At 54.4% G+C, this 27,027-nt stretch overlaps 1 protein-coding gene across 1 annotated transcript; it reads right to left on the bottom strand.

Annotated features, from left to right (window-relative positions):
• Positions 1 to 3,297: 3,297 nt before the first annotated feature.
• Positions 3,298 to 21,313, bottom strand: ADRA1D (adrenoceptor alpha 1D). The gene is made up of 2 exons (XM_035005904.1): positions 19,923 to 21,313; positions 3,298 to 3,899 (listed from the first exon to the last, which is right to left on the bottom strand). Exons 1-2 carry the CDS (start codon positions 21,037 to 21,039, stop codon positions 3,298 to 3,300), a joined length of 1,719 nt encoding a protein of 572 aa, XP_034861795.1. The 5' UTR covers positions 21,040 to 21,313.
• Between the last annotated feature and the right edge of the window lie 5,714 nt (positions 21,314 to 27,027).

Genomic DNA, 27,027 nt, shown 5'->3' with positions numbered 1-27,027 from the left:
CCTCGTCATGCCCACATGGAGTTGAGGAGATGGCCTTGCGGGAAGCTAGTGGGCTTGTATTTGGGGTGCTTGGGAACCACCAAAGGGGAGGGTGAACACACATCTGGAGTTACGGACAAACCCTTGGGAGCCATTTATGTACAAGTGGTCATTGAGATGATTTGGAGTGGATGGGATCATGTGGAGAGTTGAGAAAAGGGAGAGGAAAACCTTGGGGGACATATAAGGGCAGAGAGAGGCGCCCGCCTGCACAGGAGGCAGAGAGAGAGAGAGTAGTCAGGGGACCAGAAGAGATCCCAGGGGCGTGGCTCGGGCAGGGAGAGGAACACTGCAGCCACCAGCGTGGACTGTGGCAGAGACAAAGGAGATTGAGGAAATGGGACGTCCCAGGTGACTTGCAAAAGCAGCTCTGGGGGCTGGGGACAGAGGTCCCTGAAAGAGTGTGGGAAGCAAGGTAAGATGGGTGGCAAGAGCCCAGCTCAAGAGGAGGGCGGGCATACTGGACTGGGGCCTGGAGCGGGCAGCAGGAAGGAAGCTTTCTACGGTGGTGAGGGGCAAAGGGCTCAGGCAAATGCCAGTGTTCTTGGAGGCTCGTTCTGTCCCTGTCCCATCTCACAGGGCCATCCCCTTCCCACTCACAAACTCCCTCAAGGCCTCACCCCATTCCTTGAAGATCGTGTAAAGGAACACTTATTCCCATTTTGATGCGTGCTGAGAGAGTCTTCCCACTCTCCTGGTCACCCTGCCATGTCATAGGCCTTCGTGGAGATAAGGGCTTCATTTTCTGTATGTACCTCAGAGATAATATCTCTGATCAGATGTGTGGACTGGGGTGCCTGAGGACTCAGGAAATGATGCAGTGAATGCACTTCTTCCAGATGTCCCAAAATCACTTGCAAGAGGCTCCCTCCTCTAGAAGGGCTCTTGCTAGTCCCTCCATCCCTCTGGGCCATTCTACGACACTTTGGCACATCCTGACACCAGGTCAGCAACTCAGTGCTTTATTGATGATTAGAACTGGGTCCCTGGAGGGTCCCTGTGGCACAGCCTCTCTGGGGGCTCTGTAGCTCTCCCTGATCTCCTGAAGGCTTGGTATGGGGGTACAGGAAGAGACAGCTGTGTGCAGAGGGCCCTGTGCCCGGGAGATGGGGGCTGAGGCTTGAACAGCAGATACATCTTGCAGATTAATCATTGCGCCTAGAGAAAGTACTGGGCAAGCTGCCAGCCCTACCTGCCTGCACACCTACTGGGTTATCCAGGGCAGGTAGGGCCCCTAAAATCCCCCTTACGAAGGTTCCCTCCCCAACCTGCTCCCTTGTCCTCACTGTTGACCTCCTGTGGGCTCAACTGCCCTGGCACATGGGAGCCCACGTTCGCCTGCTCAGAGACCCTCCCCTGCTATTGGAACCCCTGCCCAGGAGCCCAATGTTCAATTCTCCAACAAGGGGGTCAGCCCCTTCGCTGACCCCTGATTTGAGGGATGGCCCCCACCTCTGTGAGAAGATAACAAGGACTGTCCCCAGCTTTAGGGTGGCCAATGTGCTGTAAAGTGGGCCCTCTCTGGGGTGTGCATTATGTTCCCAGCACCCGCCTTAAACTGCCCTTCCTGTGCCTGGGCGGGGGGGGGGGGGGGGGGGGGGAGGAATGCCAGGCCTGAAAGTCTAGAATCTGCTGCAGACCCACAGTATGAAATGTCTGCTCTTGGCTATCTTTTTACCTTATAAAATTGGGGTGAGAGGTCTAAATTGGGGTGAGAGGTCTAAAATTGGGGTGACTTTTCAAACAGATGACTTCCTCAGTACAGGATGGAAACTTCCGGTTCAAACTACTGGTCCATGTTGGCCCCAGCAACTGGCTCTTCCAGTATTAGAACATTCCCACTCCAGACACCCTGGGGAATCGCCTAACCAGCTTTCCACTGGACCACAGTCACCACCCCCACTCTGGTTGTATGTATGTGGTTGATATTATCCAGCTGAAGACTGAACTACCTGCAATCTCTTGAGAATGGAACAAGTGTTGGACATTTCACTCAGAGCTAACAAGCATGGTTCCTAGGTAGGTGTTCTCTCACTCACCCACTTGTCTACTTGGGCTTGTATATTTTTTCATGTAATGTTTCACCCTTTTAACTGATGGCCACCTTCCTCACTGAGGCCCTCAGGGCATCACAGATTCATCTAGGGAGACTTACAAAGCGAAAATTTATGCTTATGATTACTGTTTGGTTCCCAAGACTAATCATGTAAATTTTAAAAGCCAACAAAACCCCTGAGTCCTTTGGTCATGCTAAAAGTCCCAGAGGATAGCAGCCATCAGTTAAAGAGATAGTTAAGTTGAAACTAGAAAGGTGAATGCAGACCCAATCTATCCTCTTGTGGGGCTTTAGAACTTGAAGGACTTCAGAAAAAAAAAAAAATTAAAAAAAAGGTAGTTCTTTATGGGTTACAAGCTGAAGAGGGACTGTTTGCACAGTTTGGACAAAATAGAAGTACTCTTACCAATAAATATGTCTCAAAATGACAAATAAAGCTCTCCCCATTTGATGGCTCCAGATCCCGGCAAGAAGTGATGGGCACAGGCACTATGTACAGAGTGTAAACAGTAAGGCCCTTGGGACATAATGAGGGGCAGGGCCAGGTGATGTGGTATGCATGGAGGAGCCTCTGTAGGGGGAGCGAGTCCATGGGTAAATACACCAGGCTTGTAGGATGCTCATCCAATCTGCCACCAAAGCTTATTGGTGGTGGTGGCAGGTCCGCTGGGTTCCTCCAGTGGGCAGTAAGGAGAAACTGTGTCCATGGAAAAGCCCTGGTCCCACTGACTTTTTCCCTCGGGGAGGCACTGGGGACAGCCAGGCAGGGCCTCTGCGACCCTTCCTCCCCAAGAGGAGGGGCGGGCCTGCCTCGCCACACTTGAGGCTGTCTGTCCAGGGTTCAGGGCACGGATGGGGCAGTATTTCTCAAACAGAGATTGGGAGCAAATGGCCCCCCCGGAACCCGCAGCCCCTTCCTCCGAAAGGAGGAGCTCCAGGCACCTGTGTCCAGGAGGGGGCCACAACTTTTCCCCTTTCCAGGGCCCTACCCCCGCCTCAGTTCCTCAGGGAGGCCACAGAGCAGCCGCCCTGATCCGTGTCCGGGTCCCTGATCCGTGTCCGGGTCCCTGATCCGTGTCCGGGTCCCTGATCCGGCCCGGCCTCCTGAACAAAGCCGGCCTCCCTCACCGCCCTGCCCCCTTCCCCCACCCGCAGCCCCTTTCCTCCTCCCCCAGCACGCTCCCCGGCCTCGCTCGGGGTCCCTAAATATCAGTCTCCCGGAGGTTGCTGTCGTCGGCCAATTCGTAGGCCTGGCAGGTGGCGCCCTCGGCCACGTCGTGGGGGACTCCCAGGGACACGGCCTCCACCTCCGCCCGCAGGGTGCCGGCGGCCTCCGCGCGCTGCGCGCTCCCGGCGCGGATCTTGTGCGACAGGCTGGAGACCTTGGCGCGCAGCTGGGTGGTGGGTCTCCGGAACGGCCCGAGCAGCCTCCACTCGCGGAAGGCGCAGGGCGGCTTTCGACGACCGGCCGCGGGGGCCTGCGCCTCGGGCGTGCCGGGGGAGCCGGGGGCCGAGGGCGCGGTGAGGGCCAGCGGGGCCCCCGGAGGCGCGGCGTCGTGGCCGGGAGCGAAGTCGGGGCGCGGGCCGCCGGTCGAGCCCCGCCAGTGGTGGCCGTAGACGCGCCAGAGGGGACGGCGGCGCCGGCGCCGCCGGCACTGACAGCGCAGCAGGCGGAGGAAGGCGCGCTTGAACTCGCGGCTGGAGCACGGGTAGATGAGCGGGTTCACGCAGCTGTTGAAGTAGCCGAGCCAGAAGATGACCTTGAAGACGCCCTCCGACGGCTTCAGCTGCGGGAACAGGGACCCTGCGGGGGGGCAGAGAGCCACGCCGGTTAGACGGCCGCTCGGGGAGAGGGAGGCCCGGGCAGCCCCTGGGCGCAAAGACCTCAACTAGGGGCCCAGTCGTCAACTCCGGGCTCTCAAGGTTCTCTCTCCCCAAGGGGTCCCTGATATCATTCGAGGGGTCCATGAACTTGGAGGAAAAATCATCATCTTCCATTTTACTCACAGCTACCTGATACTGTGCGTTTCCCCCAAGACGAGCGTCCGCAACAAACCCGAGTAGAAGGAGACAAAGCCATTTACGCAATCACGGTTCTTGTAGCTCAAAACTGGTGCCCGATTGGCAGTTTCCTACGACTCGACCTAATATGAGCAGGTCCTGCCAGATATTTTCCTGTCACATTCAGTTGTTGCAGATGCTTTGAAATACTGTCTATGCTGCTCACCATTTGGAAACGACAGACATAAGAACGCACCACTAGATCCTCTTATTTAATGCCTTAACCTAGAAGCACATTACTTACTAAGTCACAGATTTCGTTCACAAATATTTTGATGTTTTCCGCGAAATTGGTTTTATTTGCAATCCTTTGTATTTTAGTTTTAGCATTTGAAAGCGTAACTCCGAGAAGGGCTCCCATAAGCTTTGCCAGATGCCCAAGGACGTCGTTAGCACAAAAAGGGTAAGCACCTTTGAATTAAATGTTGACCAAGGCTTGCCCCGCGTCAGGCACTGTGCTGGGCTCACAGCAAACAGGGCCCCATTCCCTGAGTAGCTATGTGCATGAACTATCAAGGGAATGAAGACACGGATGCATGGGGACACGGATGGTAGTGCTCAGCATGTGGAGCGGGGGGTTTCCAGGGTTCTCAGAGGATGGACAGGAGCCTGCCAGGATGAGGAGGGACAGAGGGTGTTAGAGGGGTGGAGGGGACGGGTGGGCAAGAGGAGTACAAGTTGGGGTTCTGGGAATGTCCTGTGCCATACGCCGAGAAAACATCATTTGGGACAGAAGGTGAAGGGCCTGAAATGCTGGGAATTCCCACATTTATTTGTGGGTAGTTGAGAGCCATGGATATTTTCAAGCAGGCGAGAGACAGAGCCTAGAATTAAGTCTCAATAAACACAATGCCCATGGCTGTTGGAGTGAAGGTCTGCGGGGCTGTCCCAGTGGAAGTGGTTGGGGGGGCTTCTGGGGGTGGCTTTGTGGAGCAGAGTGCCAGGCAGGAGGGGGTGCGGGCACTAGGACCTGAGCTGTGTCAGAAAGACCCTCCTCCTCACACACTTCTCCCCTGGCATCCCCACCACCGACTTGGGGGGTCTTGTCCTCAAAAGGCACCTGACAAAATGCAAGGGCATGACCCAGAAAGCAAAAGCCACGCTTATTTGTTCTCACACCCTCAGCAACAGCTGGGGGTGGGGGGGGGAGGGAGGTGGCAGGAGCATCCCACCCCAGGCAAAAGTTGCAGGTGTCCGTGAGACTAAGCGGGCCAGGGGCAGGGGTCCTTGACAAATCATGGGCCCTGCTCTCTTCTCCCTTTGCCCCCAAAGAAATGAGAGCAGGGTCCCCTACTGAGGGGGCAGAGGCACCAGGCCCCCCCTTTGACCTGGGAGCACCTGCCCATCCCCCACCTCCCACCATATAGAGAAATCTCGGTGCCAAGACACACGGTGGCAGTGGCAGGAGTCACCCAGCGTCACGAGGCACAGGCCTTCGAAACTGCGGTCATGCAGCCCCGAGCAAGTTAGTGAGCCATCCAAGTCTCACGCTTTCTGCAAAATCCAAAATTTCTCCGGAAAGGATGTTGTGAAGATTCATGCATTTCAGAGTGCAGGACTTCGCGGGCTCTTAATAAACACTGGCGTCTCTTTACTTCCCCTCTCCCTCTTCGGTGACTTTTGAGAGAGGACAACTCCACCCCGGGAAGAGACCCAGTTCCCAGCTCTGGAGAGTAGCCAGAAACAGAAGCCAAGACCTGGTGGGCTTGGGGGAGGCTGGGGCATCAGTCATCACATGCTGAGGAGGCAATTTCCCCTGGAAGAGGAGTTAGACAGTTGTCTTGGAATGTGGGGGCCACCAGGGTTGACTTCAGCCTCCAGGAAGGTGGCCCTCTGAATAGCATCCCTCAATGGTTGCAAAGTAAGACACGGTGCTGAAAATAACTCTGACTCAGGCCATAGTTCCTTTATATTTAGCCCAGGATGACAAATCAGTGGACTATTTCAGTTGCAAGCCTAAAGCTGGCCAAACAGCATCGTTATCAGCGTGGTTTTTACTCAGATTGGTGGGCGACACGGCATATTGTTAGTATGTCCTGGACTGTTTTATAAACACTATTCTATTTTATGCTCAAGCAACCTGTGCAGAAGCTTGCTACAGGCTGGGAATTCCTTACACACAAGACCTGGGATCCACACTCAGCCTTTCTGCCCCAAGATTTTCCTACTGTGTCCTCCTGAGGTTCTTGTCTTACTTTAAGCTCTCCCAGAGGCAGACCCTGAGACAAGGATTCAAGCGCAAGTCGCTCATTGTGGGCAACTGGGGCACAATCCCACTGGGAGCTCTGGGATACCATGAAGTTCAGGAACCTCGGAGCTGTCCCACCAGTGGGGTGAGGGAGGCGGGTATCTACACCCCCATTCCCATCAGTCACTGGATGGGCTACTCCCAGGGGTGTTAATTTCCCACGCTTCCTGCTGTGTGGGTGGATGATGAGGATTTGGGTGGGTGGAGAAAGGCCCTGGGCAAAGATGCGGGCAGGTGTTGGGATGGAAGTTGGCTGATGTGCCCTGAAGGTCCAAGAGGTGGCATGGAGGGGACACTGACAGCATCTGGCACTACCGTTTCATAAGCTCTCTGCCCACCATGCACAGACATCTTGCCTGGAAAATACACACGCCTGTGCATGGGCTCCAGCTTCCACAGGCAACAGCACCTCTGTCCCCCCCAAAAGTGGCAGTTCCGAGCCTCACAGCTACCTCTGCCCAGAAGGCCGCAGTCTGCCCCCCAAGCCTCCCTGCACCCAGTCTCACTCTCCCTGCTGTCCTGCCCCCTCCCCAACCCTGTCTCATCAGTTCGAACCTCTGGCCAAGATCTCTGAGGTCCCAGGGGGGCTGTGAGCACGTCCCTGCCCTTTGCATGCATGGATGAAATGGGGAACTGCCCCGAGACCCCTGAGGATGGGCACTTGGCTCATGGGCATTGTCCCTGCAATGCCGCCCGGCTGTGGGGGCCTCGGTGGACAAGCCCCTTTCCGGCCACCCCAGCTTTCTGCTCCCCCAGCCACTCTGACTTGTGGCTACTCAGGCCAACCTCAGCTGTCTGCTTTCTCATCCCTCTGCAGCAGCCTGGCATACACCTGTGCCAGCCCCTGAGCCCAGCTACAGGAAAGCCTCAGTGAGCAGGTGGGGGCTCTGAGACAAGGCCACTGTCTCTCAGTGCCTGGCAGCCCCCTTTTCTGCCCCGACCTGCCTCCCTCTCCCACAGCCTTCCTTGCAGGCAGAGAGCCCAGCCCTGCGGACTCAACTTGGCAACTGTCACTGGAAACACAGGCCTGTGTGGGACCCCCTCCCTCAGCCTCCCACCGCTCCGTACTGGCGCCCAGCATCACACCCTTGCTCTCCTTTCTCTTATGGCTCCCGCTTCCCACAACAGTCTTACTTCTGTCTTCCTGTGCGTCAGCTGAATGGCCACGCTGACTTCTTGCTGCCCTCTGGCCGCAGCGGGCTCCCCAGGCTTGCCTGGGAGCTTTTGCTCCTGCTCATCCTGGATTGCCCTTCCTCTTTCCTCTCCCTGTTGGTGCCAGCTCCAGAGACACCTCCACCTGGAAGCCCTCCTCATACCACCCCTCCCAACCCTGCAGTTAGGGGTACCCTCCCTATAGCACATCTTCTCATTTCCAAGTGCCAAGAACATGGCAGGCGACTATCAATTTCCTGTCTATCTTCTTTTTAAAAAATATATTTATGTATTTAAGTAATCTGTATATCCAACATGGGGCTCGAACTCATGACTCTGAGATCAAGAGTCAAATGCTCCTCCCAGCTGAGCCAGCCAGGCACCCCATGTCTATCTCATCTTTAAAGGGTAAGCCCTCCACATGTACTTGGCACATCATTGGTGCTTCATACATTCCAGTGCTCGCTTCAGCGGCACATATACTAAAATTGGTGCTTCATACATTCCAACCGCTCTGTCACACCCTGCATCCCATCCATCACCAACTCCTATTGGTCCTAGAATCCCCCCCACTTTGTGCCACCCCCGGTCTCAGCTACTATCATCTACCCAAAGTGCTCTTCTAAGTGGACCCCTTGCACCTGTCCCTGTGCCCCTGCACCTTTTTCTCCACGCAGCAGCTGGGGGGAATCCTTTTATTTATTATTATTTTTTTAAAAGATTTATTCATTTATCTTAGAGAGAGGAAGAGAGAGCACGAGTGAGTGCAGGGAGGGGCAGGAGGAGAGAATCTCCAAGCAGACTTCCTGCTGAGCTTGGAGCCGACATGGGGCAATCCCACCACCCATGAGACCACAACCCAAGCTGAAATCGAGAGTCAGACGCCCAACCAACTAAGCCACCTAGGCGTCCTGGGGGATCCTTTTATTTTTTATTTTTTAGATTTTATTTATTTATTTGATAGAGACACAGCGAGAGAGGGAACACAAGCAGGGGGAGTGGGAGAGGGAGAAGCGGGCTTCCCGCTAAGCAGGGAGCCCACCCCATGTGGGGCTCGATCCTGGGGGATCCTGTTAGAAGAAAACCTGAGCATTTCATTTCTTCACTTAAAACCCGTTTTCCACTGCTGGCTGCAGCTTCTTGGCCTCTCTTTCTTATCTGTACTTTGACCTTCTGCCAGCGCCTTGGATTTCTCCTATCATCCCTGCTTAGCTGAGACTGCTACTAGTCACTCACACCTCCCATGTCCCCTCCTCAATCCTCCCATGTCCACATCCTTCTGGATTTGGGTTGTACCTATTCATCCAGACTAGAACTGCGGAGCGATTCACCCACTCCCTGAATACGTTAGGGTCCCCGCCCTCAGCTCTGTCTGGGGCTTCCAGGGACCTTGCTGCTCACCCTCAGCCCACTCTCCCCAAGTCCTGCACCAGCTCCTTGAGCCTTTGTTCTGCCCCTTCGCCTCGCCTGGAGCAGCTGAACTCACTTCCTGTTTCACAGAGAAAACAGAAGCCAAGGAAGTTGCGAACTTGCTCAAGCCTTCCTCACCTCTCCTCCTTGGTAAGAAGGAGCCTCTCCTGCCCAAGGTCAGCATGCCAACTTGTGTGGTGGTGCGCTCCATCCATCAGTCCCCTTCAAGCGTGCCCTTGTCCCAGCTGCAACCTCTCTCCTGCTTCTCGGGCTACAACCTCATTCTCTCTATCCTTTCTGTCTACACCTGCCTACTTCCCTTCCCCACCTGTTCCAGCCACACTGCCCTCCATGTTGCTTCTTGGATAGGCCAGACACACTCCCAGGGCCTTTGCACTTGCTTTTCCTCCTCATCTTCTTCTCCCCGGTAGCCACATGGCTCGTGCCCTCACCTGACTTCCCATGTAAAATCGCACTGTCCTCCCCCCCCCAGCACTCCCCATCCCCCTCAACTGGGGCTGTTGCCCTCTGTGGCACTTACCGCCTCCTCCCGTACTGTTTGAGTTAGTTTTCATCTTGTCCAGCATCTCTCTTGACTTGCAGCCAAGTCCCCAGGGCAGGACTCATGCCTGTTTTGCTTGGTACTACACTCCCATGGCCCTGAAGCCCTCCTGGGCACAGTGAACACACAATTCAGTAGGTGCTGAACACTTGCCCAAGTTGCTCAGTGAGTCCCTCTTCTCCACCCTCCATGTCCAACCGGCCATCATGCCTGGTGCCTTTGATTTTCTCTCTAGCGGCGTCCCTCTCTTCACCTTGTTCCTGAAACCTTTGCTTAGTCTGGCATCTCATTTTGTTTGCATGGCTGTGACAGCCCCCAAGGGTCCTCTGGCTTCTCCACTCTGCACACAGCTGCTGGAGGTTTTTTCTAAAATTGGTTTCTCTCCTTAAACCTCTGAAAACCGCGAGTGGCTTCCAGCGGGTCTGAGGACTAAGCCCAAGCTTTCTTGTGTTGCATTCAAGGCTTTTTAGGACCCAATGCTGTCTGCAGCTTGCTCCCCTCCAAATTTGGCCACAAGCCGAAGGACGATGCTGCCAGCAGGTCCTCCCACAGGGGCTGGGCTCCCTCTGCCTTTCTGCCTGGCCCCAACTGTTTCTTCTGTCCCAGCCCTTGAGCCTTGGGGCAGGCGTCTGCCCCACCAAGCCTGGGTTACGGGCTCTCTTATGCAAGCCCGCATTTTAATAAAATTTGTTACTGCTCTGCCTACCCTCCCAGACTACCGGTTTCCTGAAGGCAGCAATGAGATTGATGGATGTTTTCATCCCAGCCTCTAAGACAAGTGCCTGCCCCAGAGCAGGGGCTGAAGGGCCGCATCTAGGCACCTGTGAGGAGAGGCAGTAAGAACACAGGTGGGAGATGAGCACAGGCCCAACTCCTGCTTGCTTCTCTCTTCTCCTTGACCTTGCTCTCATGTGAGTCTCCCATCAGGATTGCTCCCACCTGCCTTCCCCCATTCCCTATATTGGGGTGCCTCTGTCAGGAGTCTAACCTAATGTCCAGGGGGGCTGGGCATCCACTAGTCATAAAAGGCAAGGCCTCTCCTATGTCCGCAGGTAAGCCCATTCTATGGCATGTTGGCTGGGCCAGCCTGGCCCACACATTGTTGGGGAAACTGAGGCAGCCTGTGAGGTTTGTGTTTGCAGCCTTGATGATCACAGGCCAGTCCCCACGCCGAAGGACCAGAGGTGTCCAGGTCTAGGAGATGCTACTGAGATGCTGGCTAGGCTGGAGCTGACCAATCTGGCCAAGCCTCGCTGGGGATGATAGCTCAGAAGCCATGGGGCGGACTGTGTGATTAACAGCATCCTTCTGGCATCACCAGAAGGGAACTTGTTCTTGGCAGAACGTCAGAATTCACAGCCAGGATTGCTCATAACTTGCAGCCGACCACGAAATATCAGGCTGCACCCCAGCCTGCCCCCTTTCCCACCCCCTCCATCACTAGGGAATTTTCTATCCACAGGCAGCCATTCTCTCTGGACAGAGAGATAGAATGGGGTTAAAAATACCACATTCTCCTAGATAGCCAGGTGTCTTCTTGCCAGTAGGGTTAGGAGAGAAGGAATTCCCCGCTTATGCTCCCTTTCTCTCTCCCACTTCTCACAACTGCTCGCTTAGTGGCTCTGACTCTGGAGCTCAATAGCTCCTCTGTCAAGAGAGCCTGGGACCTCTGCTGCCCGCAGACCTCTTTGCTATACTGTAAAGGGTCAAATAAACCTCTCTAATAAAGCACACTTGAGCTGAGACCTAAAGACCCCGAGGGGGGATTGAGCCATGCATCTATCTGAGCAAAGAGAATGCCAGACAGTGGAAAGGGCATGTGCAAAGGCCCTGAGGCAACAGGGAACCTGAGAAGTTGGAGGACAACCAAAAAGTTGGGATCACTGGAACAGAGAAGGGGAAGGGGAAAGTGGTAGGAGATAAGGCCATTTTGAAGTGGGCACAATCACGGAAGGCTGGCAAGAAGAGGTGACCCGGATAGGGGTCCGGTCTCAGATGGATTGTGAGAACATGAAGGGGTGATTTGAGGGCACCGTGGGGCCAGCTGTGCCAAGCCAATTCTCTTGAATTCCTTGCACTGCCAGTTTTCCATGGTGAGAGGTAAGTGGCAGGTCCTCTGGCTCGAGATGGACCAGGGATAGATCAGAAGTCCTGTGCCCCCATGTTTGCCTCAGGACCCATGAACTCTGTAGGGCTGGCAGAGAACTATTTGTCTGGCCCTGGACGCCCTTCCATAGCTGCGGGCATGTAGGCGGAGGTACATCCCGTCAGTGGTGTATTTTTCTTTTACGAAAAAATAAAATGTACTTCCTAGCTCTGTCTCCTGAATCAGGGGCCAACTCAGTATCACTGAACAGCTGAGAGCTCAGACTGTGATCTTTAAGTGATCACTGGCCACTAAAGAGACCAAGGCGCTTTAGAAAAAAGGGCTGCTTCCAGGTTCTGGGGGAAGAAAAGTATGAGCTGAGCCTGAGACATCTTATCAGGCACCTGAGCCCCTGACCACTTGTAACAGCACAAAAGAGAAGAATTCTTGGCCAAAACACCGAACCTGACTCTGATCAAGGCAGTTTACAGGAAGTACGGGGAACAGAGAGACACACTGAATGGCCCTGTGGGGATGCAGACTCCAGACGGTGGGCAACTCTTCAGGACAAATGATCTAGTTTCTTCACCAAATAAATTGCAAGGAAAAAGGGCGCCTGGGTGGCTCAGTCATTAAGCGTCTGCCTTCGGCTCAGGTCATGATCCCAGGGTCCTGGGATTGAGCCCCGCATCGGGCTCCCTGCCCGGCGGGAAGCCTGCTTCTCCCTCTAACCCTCCCCCTGCTTGTGTTCCCTCTCTCGCTGTGTCTGTATCTATCAAATAAATAAATAAAATCTTAAAAAAAATTTTTTTTTTAAATGTCCATCAATAGGGAACTGGTGAAATAAATTATGGTTAGTTCATGAAGACTCAACTTTAAAAAAAAAAAACAAGGCAGCTTTATATGTACCCTCAGGGAACAAGCTCTTAGGATATATGAAGTGGTAAAAAGCAATGGGACAGAACAGTGCAGGCAGAATGGTACTATGCATAGGAAAAAGAGGGAAAATGATGGATGTTTGCTTGTATGCACTCAAAAAATATTTCTGGAAGGATATACAAGAAACTAACAACACTGGTTGCCCATGGGCAGAAGAGATAGGAAGCTTATGGGTGTGATGGAGAATTTCCATTGTATACCTTTTAGTACCTTGTGAATTTTGTTTTATGTACATGTATTTCCTTTTCAAAAAATTATATTTAAGGGGCACCTGGGTGGCTCAGTCGTTAAGCGTCTGCCTTCGGCTCAGGTCATGATCCCAGGGTCCTGGGATCGAGCCCCACATTGGCTCCCTGCTCAGCGGGAAGCCTGCTTCTCCCTCTCCCACTCCCCCTGCTTGTGTTCCCTCTCTCTCTCTGTCAAATAAATAAATAAAATCTTTAAAAAAAAATTGCAAGGAAAAGGTGGGTGGAGGGGAATCTTACCAATTAAAGAGACCTAGCAGGCAAATCAACCACACGCAACATAGGCACCTTTCTCAGATCCTGATTCAAACAAATTACAGATTTATGAGGCAATTGGTAGCATCTGAACACTAAGTATGTGATATTAAACAATTATTTTTATGTATTATAATGGATTGTGGTTATTTTTCAAAAAAAGTTCTTGTGTTCTAGAAATGTCTATTGAAGAATTTACAGATGAACTGATATGGCGTGTGGATGTTCTTCAAAATAATCCTGGAAAACAAAACGAAACAAAATAATCCTCAGCGCTGGGAGAGTGGGTGGGGGTTGGGATAAACCAAGGCTGGCCTTGGGTTGGCATTGTTGAAGCTGGGTCATGGGAATCAAAGAGTGCAATGGTGGGGGGTGGGTAGTGAGCTGCTCATCAGTAGGCATAAACAAAGTTTCACTCAAGATGAATACATTCTAGAGATCTACTGTGCAACGCTGTGTCTACTGTTAACAATAGTGTATTGTACACTTCAAAACTTGTTAAGAGGGTCGATCTCATGTTAAGTGTTCTTATCCTAATAAAAGAAAACAAAAAAAAAGGGGGGGTGCTGTACTTTACCACTCAGACCCTGGGCATTGGGGGGGATGTGAAGAGGCCATGGGGTCCACCACTTCCTCCCTCTACACACACTTACTGAGCACCTACTATGTGCCAGGTACCGCAAAGGCACAATTAGGAGATGTCATGCCAGTCCTTTCTTCGGGCTTTCAGGCCAGGGACGGTGATGTCACCGCTGAGGACCTGCCACAAACATCCCCTCCCACTCCCCCTGCGACTGTAGGCCCCTGCATGACCTCAGGGAATGTGTGGAGATGAGTCCTTTGGCATTTGGTCAACACTCAGATGCACATGAGGAATCTATCCTCTATAGCTGGCTGCCCACGTGTGCTTTCCAGTCTGGACACCGACTCCTCAGCATGGCTCAAGCCTCTCTTCTGCCTCCTCCCACCTTCTCTCTTTCTAATTAAGGCATCCGATAATGACAGTCAAGTTATAAAGCACATGCATTTTAAGAGTATAGCTTGATGGGGGCGCCTGGGTGGCTCAGTTGGTTAAGCGACTGCCTTCGGCTCAGGTCATGATCCTGGAGTCCCGGGATCGAGTCCCGCATCGGGCTCCCTGCTCGGCAGGGAGTCTGCTTCTCCCTCTGACCCTCCCCCTCTCATGCTCTCTCTCTTTCTCTCTCTCATTCTCTCTCTCTCAAATAAATAAATAAAATCTTAAAAAAAAAAAGAGTATAGCTTGATGACTTTACATATGCAACATGCCAATGTAGTCACTGCCCAGACCAAGATCTAGAACATTCTCAGCCCTTCAGAAGGTTTCTTTGCTCTCTCTTCCAGTCAACACGCATACCCACTATCCTGACTTTTATCATCGACTAGTTTTGCCTGTTTTTGAACTTTGTACACACAGACTCATATAGTATGTGTGCTTTTAATTTCAGATCTGGCTTACTTTGCCCAGCATAGTGTCCATGAAATTCATCCACGTTGCTGTGGGCAACACATTTGTTATTTTTCCTAGCAGTATAGTAGTTCAGCCAATGAAAACAGCACCATTTATTTATCCCTTCTCCTGTTGATGGCATCCTGTCTCATCTCGTGACTCCTCTTCTCATGCACTCTCCAATTCATGTCTCCCAAGCCACAGGGCCCCCCCCACAAATACCTCTGCTCTTCTATGTCTGCGTATGTATAGTTTCCTCTGTCTTCACATTGTGTCGTATGTGTAACAATACTAGCAATTACAATGTACTGGGATCAAAGCATGTGCAGAGTATTTGGGGAGCATGAAGGAGTACCTAACTGAATCCAGGGGGGCCAGGCGGGGCAGCGATATCACAGGGCCAAGCCTGACAGTCCGGGAGGGAGGCCTGGGCGTGGCTCACAGACGGCGGGAGGAGGGGGCCTGGGACAGTGGCTGGACTGTCCTGGGACTTCTCATAGCTGAGCCTGCAGACACCTTGTGCACCTTGACGCGTATTTGGGAGGGCACTGTGGGCTCTGAGCCTCTGAGGCTGCTTTGCACGACCGAGCACAGTCAGAGGCCAACTCAGAGGCCAGAGAGGCTCAGTGACCTGCCCAAAAGAAGGGAGCCTGGAGGGCAGCACAGGGGCCTGTCTGTGGTGGCTGGGAATAATAGGGGGTGGGGCTGCCGCGCGCGCGCGCGCGCGTGTGTGTGTGTGTGTGTGTGTGTGTGTGTGTAGGTCCCAGGGGACAGGTCCACCTCTGGGGATGGCTAAGGGGGCCCCTGCCAGGCAGACCAAAGCCAGATGCCGTGAAGCGCCGCTACCATGAGAACAGCAAGGGAACGTCTGGGGGCTCCTGGGAGAGGAAGGGAGCTCTTGTGCGGATGGGTGCTTGCTGGGGCAAGGTCTCCCCAGTTCCTCTGTTCCCCTCTTGCTCACAGGGATTTCTACCCCAAAAGGCGGGCCCAGACCTCTGGGGATGAGAGGCCTCCTGCACGAAGTGCCCTGGGGTGGAGGCTTTCATCAGGGGCACTTCCCGCCCACCCCACCCCTACCCTGCCCACCCCCCCGCCCTGGAAAGTGTGCAGGCGCGAACTGCTCTCCACATGCATTCTGTAAGTTTGGGTTCCTTTAGACGTCAGGAGGGACCTTTCACAATGTCCTGTGATTTTCTAAGGCACCCAGTTCCACGCCAGCTTGCGGAGGTGAGAGCAGGGGGCGCCTATCTGTCAAGGGCAGGGCTGCCCCAAGAGCCCCTCCTCCAAAGGCCCCAAGGATTGGTGACCCTATATTCTGTCCTTCAGCCTGGAACACCTTTGAGAGCGAAAGGGGAGCACTGCTAGTAATCACGCTGGTCGACGGGCATAACCGGGGCCGTCCTGGGCAAACCAGGCTGCGTGGGCACTCTGTGGAGCGGACGGCACGGCATCAGCAGGGAAGGCACAAACAGGTGGGGACCCCCTCATGAGGGCCAGTGACGCATCATGTGTCCATACACAGCTCCCCGGGTGCCCCGGAAGGAGCCAGTACCTCCCTTCCTGGCCTTGCTGCCTGGCATCTTGGGGTCAGACAGGTGACAGACAGACTGTGGCTGTGGCCTGTGCTTCTACTGTTTTGAGTGCGGACAAGTGGGTGAGGGGCACCCTGGGTCTGTTCGACAACCCCTGGGCTGTGGCCCTGCTAGGTGCTTTCATTTCCATGGGCTATGGCCCTGGCTGGCACACGATGCTCTTGCTCAATCCCTCCACCTCTGGTGCTCCTCACACCTGGCCTGGGGACCAGGGCCTGGGAGGAGGGAGATGCCACTCCCCCTGGCGGACCCCTTCTCTGCCTCCTTCTGGTTCCTTCAAAGTGGGTACTCCCCGAAGCTCTATCCCCAGCCCCGCTCTTCTCTTTGTCCCTCCATCCTCTTTCTGGGAGGCTATACCCCATGTTCCTTCTTGGTCCCCTTTACCTAAGTCCCCAACATCCTCCCCCGCCGACCATATGCTGGCACTTCCATACCAAGATATGCCAGCCCCTTGGATTCCACATTCCTCCCCAAAGTTGCTGCTCAGAATTGTCCCTGGTCCTTCAAAGGAACCTCCCTTCTCGCAGGCCTGGGCCCAGTGCTGGGTGCTGTCAGGACCTCCTGGCCCCTTCTCCCTTCTGCACAGCCATTAAGCCACTCCTGCCCCCACTGAAGGCCCTGCCCTCCAAGCCGTACCATGGCAGAGGCAGATCAGAATATTCTGTTTCCCTGCTTGGCCTCCGTCCTGCTTGCTCACTATTGCCAGATTCCACTCAACTCGGCTCCACCAGCGGCCCTGGGCTCTACTCTGGGGCTCAGGAGGCTGGGCACAGCCCAGACTGGTAGGAAGGAGGAGACAAGGACACGCCGGGGGCCCCACGCCAAGTGTGAGAAGCAGCAGAGATGGAGGGATTGAAAAAGAGCCAAAGGCCGTGGCAACTTAGGGATGACTTCCTGGAAGAGGAGCACGTGGTTCTAAACCTCAACAAAACAAAAAAACAAAAACTGAAAACAGTAGCCCTTTGCAGTGTTGACTGTTAACAGTGAAAATATGAAAAATCAAATGTTCAGCACAAGACCGCATCAACACAAAGTGGAATACTCTCAAACGGAATTCCATCCTGCTGCTACGATGAACTAGCACGAGTAAATCTCAGCGACGTAACACTGCATGGAAAAGACAAACTGAAGAATGATGTGCATGCAAAATGCCTTTTATATAAATCCTAAAGGCACACAAGACAATACTCTATATTACTATGGATACAGATGTTTGTGGTAAGCGTATAAACATATGAATGGTAAGATTGACGGACTCCAGATTTAGCTCTGGGGAGGGAGGGAGAAAAGGAGGAAGGGACCGCAGGAGGGAACTTACTTTTGGCTGTGTTCTATTTCTTTGAAGAGAGAAACAGAGAAAGGGATCTGAGGTGAATATGGCAAAATGTTAACCTCTGTTCGGTATGGGTGATTATTGGTACAGGACACTCAGTATATCATTCTCTCCTTATCTGTGCATCATTCTGTAACTTGAAATTTTAAAAGAAGTTAAAAGAACATAATGGGAGGTGGCATTCTGTACACAGCTTGATCATTCCCTATGGGGGGTGGGTGGGCAGTGTGAAGTGAGGCGCAGGGGGGAATGAGGGCACCCGGGATGGGGTACGTCTGGGCAGGGACAGGGCAGGGGTTGGTTGGTGGAAGAAAGGAGCCTGGGTGGGGAGCTTGGTGGGGAAGGTACTAAATCTGGGGCAGGTCTCTAAAGGCGGGGCCACACTGACTTTCTCCTGCCTGCCTACTTGCCCCCCCCAGTATGTTGCTTAGTGTCCATGCCTCCCTGTACCCCACAATACCTCTGGCTGGCTGATTTTCAAGTCAGTGATTTACTCAGGGAGCAGCTACTACAAAAGCAAAAGCTCACAGGGCGCGCGTGACAAACAGTGGTTCGATCTACACGTAAGAGCTCAGTGAACCCTCACGACGGCCCTGCAGATGCGCACTGGTACCATTACCACCGCCCCGATTTTCTAGATGAGGACACAGAGGCACAGCGCCGTTCAGGGACTTGCCTGAAGTTCCAGAGCCCATCAGGGGCGGAGCTGGGATTTGACCCCAGGCTGTCTGGTGCCAGAGCCTGTGGTCCTTGTTGCTCGGCCGCATCGTTGTCCACATGCCGGGCACCGCGCTGGGCGCTGTGCATTTGGTAACGACACGGCCCTGCCCTTGAAGAGCTTCGGGCCGGTGCGGGGAAGTCAACACCAACCAAGCAGCATGCAGATGTCATTAGATGTCAGCTAAGGAGACAGGAAAGGAAGAGAACCTTGTTCCCCAAGGGAGAGAGTACAGAGAAGGACACAGCGAGGCTGAGGCATCTGGGAAGACCTCTCTGAAGAGGGGACATTTAAATGGAGACTGAAAGTTAGCCAGGAGGGGGTGGGGAGGGCAGGTGAGAGAAGGGGAAGAGCAAGTGCAAGGGCAGGAGCTCAGCTTGGGCAAGGAACTGGAAGAGGGTCAGAGGAGCCAAAGGATGCAGTGAGCAAGGGGCAGGGCAGCCAAGCCGCGAGGCCATCACTCAGGGCCCTCCTTCCAGGACGGGGACCGCATGTCCGGGTTTGCCCCCTCTGCCCCCACTGTCCCGCTTTGTGCCTGTGATCCCAGCATAAATATTCATAACGTCTCATTTCGGCTTGGACAATAATAAATTTGAAGGTCACCCTTTCACAGGCCACGGTGGAGAGTCTGGATTTTGTTCCCAGGGCAGCTGGAAAGCATGGAGTGGTTTTAGCAGAGAGTGACACCCTAATTTATAATACATAAAGTTCACCATGGCCTCTGTGTGGTGAGGGACTGCAGGGGAGCCGGAGGGAAGCCGTTGTCCCCTTCCTGACCCCGTGGCAGAGTGTGGCAGGAGCGAGGCCTGGGAAAGGCAAGGGAGGCCTGCCTTGGGCCGGCTGAAGTTGCAGCCATGGGCAAAATGACTCAGGGCAAATGCATCCCCAGAGATGATGCTCCCCTTCTCCTCCCTGTGCTGACCCGGCCCCAAGGCTTCCAGGAGGGGCCTTCAGGGGGTGGGACTAAGCCCCTGAGAACAGGACTGCAGGGAGGCTGCTGAAAGAAACAGGAAGGTTCTCTAAAGAACTAAAGGACTCAGTCAATGTCAGAAATAATGATGAACGATATTAACTTTCCCTTTGATAATTTGTTCCTATCCCCTTCCCTCTCATCCCACACAGGCCCTCCCCGCCCCCCCCCCTGCCCCCTCCACCTCCAAGAGGAGACTTCAGAAGCGAGAGCCCAGCGCATTCACAGATACCAGGTGGGGAGGGTCTCCTAGCCATCTGAAACTGAATGAGTTCCTGGAGAAAGCAGGTGGCTTCTAGTCCTTGCTCATGTACATGCTGCACCTGCACATGAATGGAGGCCCACCCACTGTGCACCCACCTCTGGGAGCTGAAATTTGTATCTGTGTGTGTGTGTGTGTGTGTGTGTTGTGGTGCAGTATTTAGAGGAACATATACACTGCTGACCACATACTATGGGGCAGACGCCCGCACCGATGCCGCAGATCTCTTATACTTAGGGGTTCGGGAGTGTTAAAACAAGCCCAGGACTTGTCATGGCCATTCAGAGGGGGTAAGGACAGAAGTCAGAAGCCTGCAAAATGAATCCTGCAAGCACGAGGGGCCTCTCATTTGTCGACCACAAAGTGCACCTGCCTAAGAGACCAGGGAGGTTACTAAGTCAACCTTCTATGCCCAGGTGGAGAGTCACCTTCTGCCTGGGAAGGCCATCCAAGTCTGGGTGCCTGGAAGGCACAGCCACAGGCTCAAGGAGGAAAGGAAGGGGCTGGTGGGAGACGGGTCACTCACCAAGCGGCAGGACGAAGAAGAAGGGGAACCAGCAGAGCACGAAGACGCCCACGACGATGGCCAGCGTCTTGGCCGCCTTCTTCTCGCGGGAGAACTTGAGCAGGCGCACGGACAGGGAGCTGCGGAAGGTGTGGCCCTTGGCGCTGCGCATCCCGGGCGCCCCGTCGGTGGCGCCCGTGCTGGCTCCGCGACAGTGGATGCGCAGCACCACCTCCGAGGCCTTGCCGCGCTCCCGCTTGACGCCCGCCTCGAGGCTGCGCGTGGTGCTTCGCGCTACCACGTACACGCGGCAGTACATGACCACGATGACGGCCATGGGCAGGTAGAAGGAGCACACCGAGGAGAAGACGGCGTAGCCTGCCTCCTCCGTGATGCCGCAGAAGCGCTCGTCAGGGGGCACGGGCTCCTTCCAGCCCAGCAGCGGCCCCACGGACACCACGAAGGCTACGGCCCAGAGCAGTGCCAGGATGGCGGCCGCCTTGCGCTCGGTCATGATCGCGGGGTATTTGAGCGAGTGGCGCACGCCCACGTAGCGGTCCACCGAGATGGTGCAGAGGCTGAGGATGGAGGCCGTGCAGCACAGCACGTCCACAGCGGCCCACACGTCGCAGAAGGCCCGGCCGAAGGCCCAGAAGCCCAGAACCTCCATGGTGGCCGAAAAGGGCAGCACCGTGGCGCTCAGCAGCAGGTCGGCCACGGCCAGGTTCACAATAAAATAGTTGGTGACCGTCTGCAAGTGGCGGTTGCAGGCCACGGAGAGGATCACCAGCAGGTTGCCCGCCACCGCGGTGAGGATGAAGGCGGCCAGGAAGACGCCCACGCCCACGCCCTGCGCGCTCACCACCAGCCCCCCGACGGCCGCCGTGCCGTTCACCTCGCCGCCCGCGCCCGCGGCCCCCGGCTCCCCGGCGGAGCTCCGGTTGTCCTCGCCGCCGCCCGCGCCCACCACGCCGCCGCCGCCGCCGCCCGCGGCTCCCGGCACGCCGCCCACTGCCGGGCCCTCCGAGGCGGCCGCGCCGCCCGCGCCGCCCCCACCGCCGCCCGCGCTAGAGCCCCCCGCGCTGCTGTCAGGGCGGGGTCCCTCGAAACTGACGCTCAGGAGGTCGCGGAAAGTCATCTCAACGCGCGGCCGTCGGGGGCCGGGCCCGGGCGCAGGACGGGCGACTGGCCAGGAGAGGGGCCCCGGGCATAGCCGCGGGGCTCCGGCTGCAGCGCGGCGCGCGGGTCCCGTCGGGGTCCTGCCCGAATTCCTGTAGCGCGGGGCGCGGCGGTCCGCGAGAGGAGCGGGGCCGGGGGGCGGCGGCCGGGGCTCCCGAGGCTGGCTGCGGAGGCGGCCGGAGAACCGGGGCCGGCGACGCGCGCCGCTCTGAGCGTGCCCAGGCGAGCCGGCCGGGCAGTGCAGGCAAAGCCACTGCGGCGCTCTCGACCGGGCGCGGGGGGCGGGACGGAGGAGGGGCAGCGCCGGGGAGGAGGAGGGGGCGGCCGGCGCCGAGGGAGGGGGCGCCCCACGCGCCCGGAGAAGGGGCCAGCGCGAGCCGGGCGAGCGGCAATTCCGGGGTCCGGAGGGGTCGCGGCGCTGGCACCCGCTCCGACCCCGCGGCAGCCACCCCTGCCCCACCGCGGGCGCCCACGAACGCCCTCTCTCCTCGCCGTCAGCTCCTCGCCCCTTCCCGCGCCGCTCCCGGGCCTCTTCCCCTTTTCCCCTCCGCCGCGGCCCCCTTCCTCCCGCCCTTTTCCCCAGCCTCTCGGTCACTCGCTGGTGCCCTTGGGCGCGCGGAACGGAGACGGCGCGATTCCCGGGTCCCGGGGCTCCCGGGCTCCCGGCTCCGGCCGCCAGAGAGCAGCAAGCACCCGGGATCTGCGGACTGCGGACCGGAGCGCGCAATACGGCGGCCGTCGCCTCCTGGGACTGCCTGGAGGGATCTGCCGCACCTCCTCACTCCTCTCCAGCCACTGGCCAGGCGAGGGTCTCAAACACCTCTGTCCGGTGCGGTGGAGTGGGGAGAGCCCCGGGAGGGATCAGATGCCAGCGCTGGTCTGTGATGGAAAAGGAACAAGAGACTATTTGGTTATGGCTCTTGGACCCTGCCCACCACCCATCGGTTTGCATATACCAACTTCTGCATTGTTACTCGTCTCCATGTCAGATGTCGGAATAAAACTTCCTTGTTACACTAAATAAGTGGCCTTCTGGGGAGGGAGAGTTTAAGTGCTGGAGGGTGGGAAAGGGCACTTGGCCCGATGGTTAAAGAGTGGGGGGTTGGCAGACTGGCTGGCTCCACATCTGGCTGTGTACCATATGAGCTCTTTGACTTCTTTGTGTCTCAGTTCTTCATCTGTAAAAGGAGTGTAAGAGTAGTGTCTATTTAATGATGTGAACATTAAATTAGTTAGTATGTTGTTACCTCTCGAGAGCAGTGCCTGGGTTTGTTGGCTGCTGTTTTTAGGACTGTTTTTAGGACTTGGCAGGGCAGGATTGGGACAGGGAGGACAGAGGGCAGGGTGTGTGTGGAGATGCTTTGAACCAGGGACACAGGTGGAGGGTTGGATTTGAGGAGCCTCTTGCTAACTAGCAGGACTGGGTAGGGAGAGACAGAAAGACCTAAAATTACTAACCAGTGTGTCATGCTGGACAAGTTAGGTGGCAGGGGAAGGGAATTGCAGGGAAGATAATAGCACCCTGTAGGGGCAAGATGAAGAAGGCCTGGGCTGTGCGGGGAGGGTGGGGAGGTGAGGGTCCATTTGGAGAGGTGTCTAGGAAGAGGTGGAGAACTCAGGGCCTTGGTGCCCACTGGCTGTGGATGACTGAGGGCAGGATGTTGGAGAGACCTAGATGAGAAGGTGCTTTGGAGAAAAAGCAGAAAATGGTGCAAATGTTGAGATGGGTTACCCGCCCCCCCCCCCCCCCCCCCCCGGAAGCTAAAGCTCTTAGAGTCCTGGCTTAGAAACAGCTCTTCCAAGACCCTCAGTTTCCCCATTACGTCTTCCATCTTTTACTTGGGTCTTTGAAAATTTACTATAGAAGAGTAGGCATGAAAGTCAGGGGGGCCATGGTGACCCTGCTGGTCTTTAGGTTCTTTGTGATCCAGTGGTGAGACCTGATTTAAGATGAATCCCTAGCACTTGTGTTTCTCTCCGCTCCTTTATGAGACCCCTTTAGAGCGAGCATAATGAAAAAGGAGAATTTCATTCCACAAGAGAGAGGTTAACCCCTAGGCTGATAAACCTGGACTTCAGCTCCCGTGAGAGGTCATGAGGGGTTTGAGGAGATCTGGACCTTCTCCCCTCTTGTGAAGATGGTGCAGGCGGTTGTCACTTGCTGAGTCAGAATGCTGAATGGGGCAGAATGCTGATGGAGAAGGCGTTCCTGATGGGTATTCTGTTGTTGGGGACCAGCGGCCCCCAGTTCCCTCCCACCCCACCAACCTTTATTTGTTCATTCAACACAAATAAAACACCAGCTATACGCCGGCAACTGTTCCGGGCACTGGGGATAGGATGTTGAATAAAGCAAAGCCCCTCCTGAGGCTCACGTTCAAATGGCAGAAAGGGTCGCTAAGCGTTAGGAGGAGAGCTGTCCCATTGCTATGGACTGAAGTTTTTTCTGGCTTTGATATCTGAGTCCTGGAGACTCTCTTCAATTTAAGCTTCAAAGAAAATCCAAATCCAGAGGAACTCTTTCCCATTACCTCCCCACCTCTGAATAGCAGTGGAATCTGAAAGAGTACAAAATCATGCATGTCATTGGAAGACACGGTTAAAGCTGCCACTTGCCAGATCAGTCCCCTATGAAAAACATGGACATCCATTCTATTCTTCAGCTGCAAATGGGTCTCTTGTCCTAGCCTGATCTTTGAGCTTACTATGGCTTGACCCTACCCCTGGCTACCACCAGACCCATAATCCCGACTGACCCACAACCTCAGCCTTCCTGGTGCCCCTAATTGTGTCATTCAGTCCAGTTACATCCTGTGGTCAGGGCTCGGGTCTACCTTCTCTCATCCTCAAGACAGCAGAGTTTGGTGCTTAGGACTGGCACCTCTCGGTGGTCCTGGGTCAGGGAGTATGTGGGGAAAGGATGTTGTTTGTAGGAAGGGAGATACTTGTAATTTATCCTCTCAGCCCCATCCCTCTGTCAACTGAAGCTGCAGGGGACTTGAGGTCAGTTATGATTTGATTATTTATGCTAATTTTTGCTTAAAATTAATGGAGTTGGAGGTTAGTGATTATATCTCCCATCACAGTGGAGATGGAAGAGGTTGGGGATGGGCGCCAATAGAATGATATCCTACTCAGCGCCTGGCAAGCAGCCCACTGCTCTGTGGACCCTTGGAGTGGCTGTTTGCTTTGCAGCTGTGTTTGCTTCTGCTCCTAAGAGATATTCTTTTGTTTCTTTTTATGTTTTTTAGGAGAGGAAATAAGCTGGGAAACAGGATATTGGACAAAGTTGGAAGACACACTAGGGTGGAAAACTCCCTGAGTGGGGCAGAGATTAGTTGCGGTAGGTTAAGAGCTGTACTAAACTACCCCCAAATGTCAGTGGCTTAGCGCAATGAAACTTTAATTCTCATTTACTCAACATCCAGTGTGAATGTACCTGGTTGGCAGCTCTCATGGACAGGTCTCCAAGAGGCAACTCAGGGATTCAGGCTCCTTCCAATGCGTGGCTCCACTTTTTCCCAGAGCCTGGGAATTCTCCAGGATCCTGGAGACCTCTTCTAAATTGTCAACATCCAGCTGCCCAAAGAACAGAGGGGGAGCGTGGAGGATTATGTGGACATTTTAGGAACCACACCCAATACCTCTGTCTGAGCCCATGCTCCCACTTAGATGCAGCGGGGAGATGTGATTCAGCCAAGTGCCCAGGAAAAGGGAACAGGATTTGATGACCAGCCAGCCTGTCTGTGTTGCAGGACAGCAAGAGTCCTGGGAAGACTTGATTTGGACATTAGTGAGGCAAAGCCTCATGGGTGGATTGTGAAAAGAGCAGGTAGATTGGCTGCTGTGAACCCCACCCAGCTAAGGGAATCTCTCACCTTCTTGCCTAGAAGTCTAGTCCTATGATCTGGGTCTCCTCACTCCAAGAACCAGTATTTCTCATTACATCACATTTTCTTTGTACCTCCTAGTACAAGTAACATACAAGTTTATTACCTCCTCCGGCCCCTGAGATCAGATTACCCATTGTGGGTAATGCGAGGAGTGGGAAGACGGTCCCTAGGGATATTCTGTGGGAATGAAAAGAAAGATGAGAAAGTTCCAGGGATAAACTTTGCTAACCTGACAATTTCTGTGACCCTCAAACAGAGAGGCGAATGTTAATGAGGGAGATTTCCTAACACAGAATTAAAATAGGCCGGTCAACTCGGAGGAAGTGGCCTATAATCAACTTGAGAGGCCAGGCAGGGTTGCATGACTCCAATCCCAATTAGGGAGGCTAAGACAACTCCTGCTGGGATGTCAACCTTCCAGCTCACAAATAAGATGGCCCAAAGCCATTTTCCATTTCCTTTCTCCTGGGCCAAGATTCTCTAGAGAAGACAGTGAAGAAAGGAGGATTTCCCTTGATAATGATTCCCTGGAGGAATGGAAGGTGGAGGAAACAAACAAACAAAAAATCCCAAGTGTCCCAGGAAAAATATTAGGAAGCGAGACTGGCCTTCCCCACGTTTGTGTTCTCCGTGCCTTATCCCTCGGGCTCCTACCAATTCTCCCTTCCTCTCTCTTCTGTAGGTTAGTCACTGATTCTTGAATCCTTCACTTCCCCATAAATGTAAAATGGTGATAATAACCGTCCCATGTGGGGATTAAGTGTCTGCAAAAATCCCACTCACCTCCTCCTTTGGGTCCCCCATTGGCTTTGATTTCTTCCTCGGCAATGCTTTGTAATTTCGTTGTTGACCTCTAGTACCTGGAGATAGGGGCCCTCTTGGGATTTTCCGTGACTGTGACATATTTGTCCCTTTGTGCCCAGCAGCCGGTGCAGGCCTGGGCTCTCGAGTTTGCTCAGGGAGTTTGTTCAGTTGGTGGATGAACGTGGGAATCAACAGATCAAGACAGGAAGGACTGCATACTCCTGAGTGTCACTGAGGGTTTGAATGTATGTGTGCCAGCCTTTTGCAAGAGGCAACTAGGGGGGACTTCACACATTCCAGGGAGCCTGGTCTGTTTATGGCAGGAGAAGACAACTTTCTCCCAGGAGGAGCGCTTCTGGGAGGCACCAGCTGGAGCCGGATTACAGTGTTACATGCCCCTGCTCCCAAAAGGGAATAGAAAGGGCCCAGGGTTGGAATATGTCTGACATGTTCCTGTGGTCTTTGGATTGGACTCTTCTCTAGGGCCCCAGGACTTTGAAGGAAGGTGGTCACTGGACACTGCAAGACCCAGTGACTTCTCTGATCTGGGTAGAAGGCCGCTCTGGGTCTGTACATACATAGCAGAGGGACATCATTGACTCGTTCAGCTAATACCCATTTGAAATCATCTGGTCCCACCGACTGGCCACCGAGAGAGTACCAGAGATTATGTGGGGAAAGGTTACAAGCAGATTTTTTCCCCCCATTCTTCCTTTTGAAAATCAGAAGCTAAATGCTGGTGTTTTATAATGGCCTCTTTGAATCCCTCCAGAGATCTGTTCTTTGGTGATTTAGTTAGGATCATAACCTTGTGTCGTGGGTTGAATGGTGGTTCCCCAAAGGATATGTCCACGTCCTAATCCCTGGAACCTGTGAATGTTACCGTCTTTAGAACAAGAGTCTGTGCAGATGTAATTAAGGTAAGGACTTTGAGACAAGGAGATCATCCAGGATTATCCAGGTGGACCCCACACCCAATGATAAGTAGCCAGCGGGAGATGAGACACACATACACAGAGGAGAAAGTGATGTGAAGATAGAGGCAGAGAACGGAGTGATGTGACCACAAGCCAAGGACGGCCAAAGATTGCCACCAGAAGCTGGAAGAGGCAAGGAATGGATTCCCCTGCCCCTGCCCCCCAGAGCCCTTGGCAGGATTGTGGCCCTGCCAATATCTTCGCCACTCAGCTGTGGGAGTTAGCACCCAACGGGGCACAAAGCCTCGCTTTTCTTCTTTTGCACGATTGAAT

The sequence above is a fragment of the Mirounga leonina genome, unplaced genomic scaffold (assembly GCF_011800145.1).
Source record: "Mirounga leonina isolate KUSES-001 unplaced genomic scaffold, KU_Mleo_1.0 Mir_150, whole genome shotgun sequence".
Classification (NCBI taxonomy): domain Eukaryota; kingdom Metazoa; phylum Chordata; class Mammalia; order Carnivora; family Phocidae; genus Mirounga; species Mirounga leonina.
The sequence above is the reverse complement of the archived record's forward strand: the minus strand, read 5'-3'. Positions and strand labels throughout refer to the sequence as shown.

Coding starts and splice junctions, on each gene's coding strand:
- ADRA1D (XM_035005904.1), bottom strand. CDS start 21,039: ATGACTTTCCGCGACCTCCTGAGCGTCAGTTTCGAGGGACCCCGCCCT. Junction 3,900..19,922: donor CTTCTTCGTCCTGCCGCTTG/GTGAGTGACCCG, acceptor GCCCCCCCGCAG/GGTCCCTGTTCCCGCAGCTG.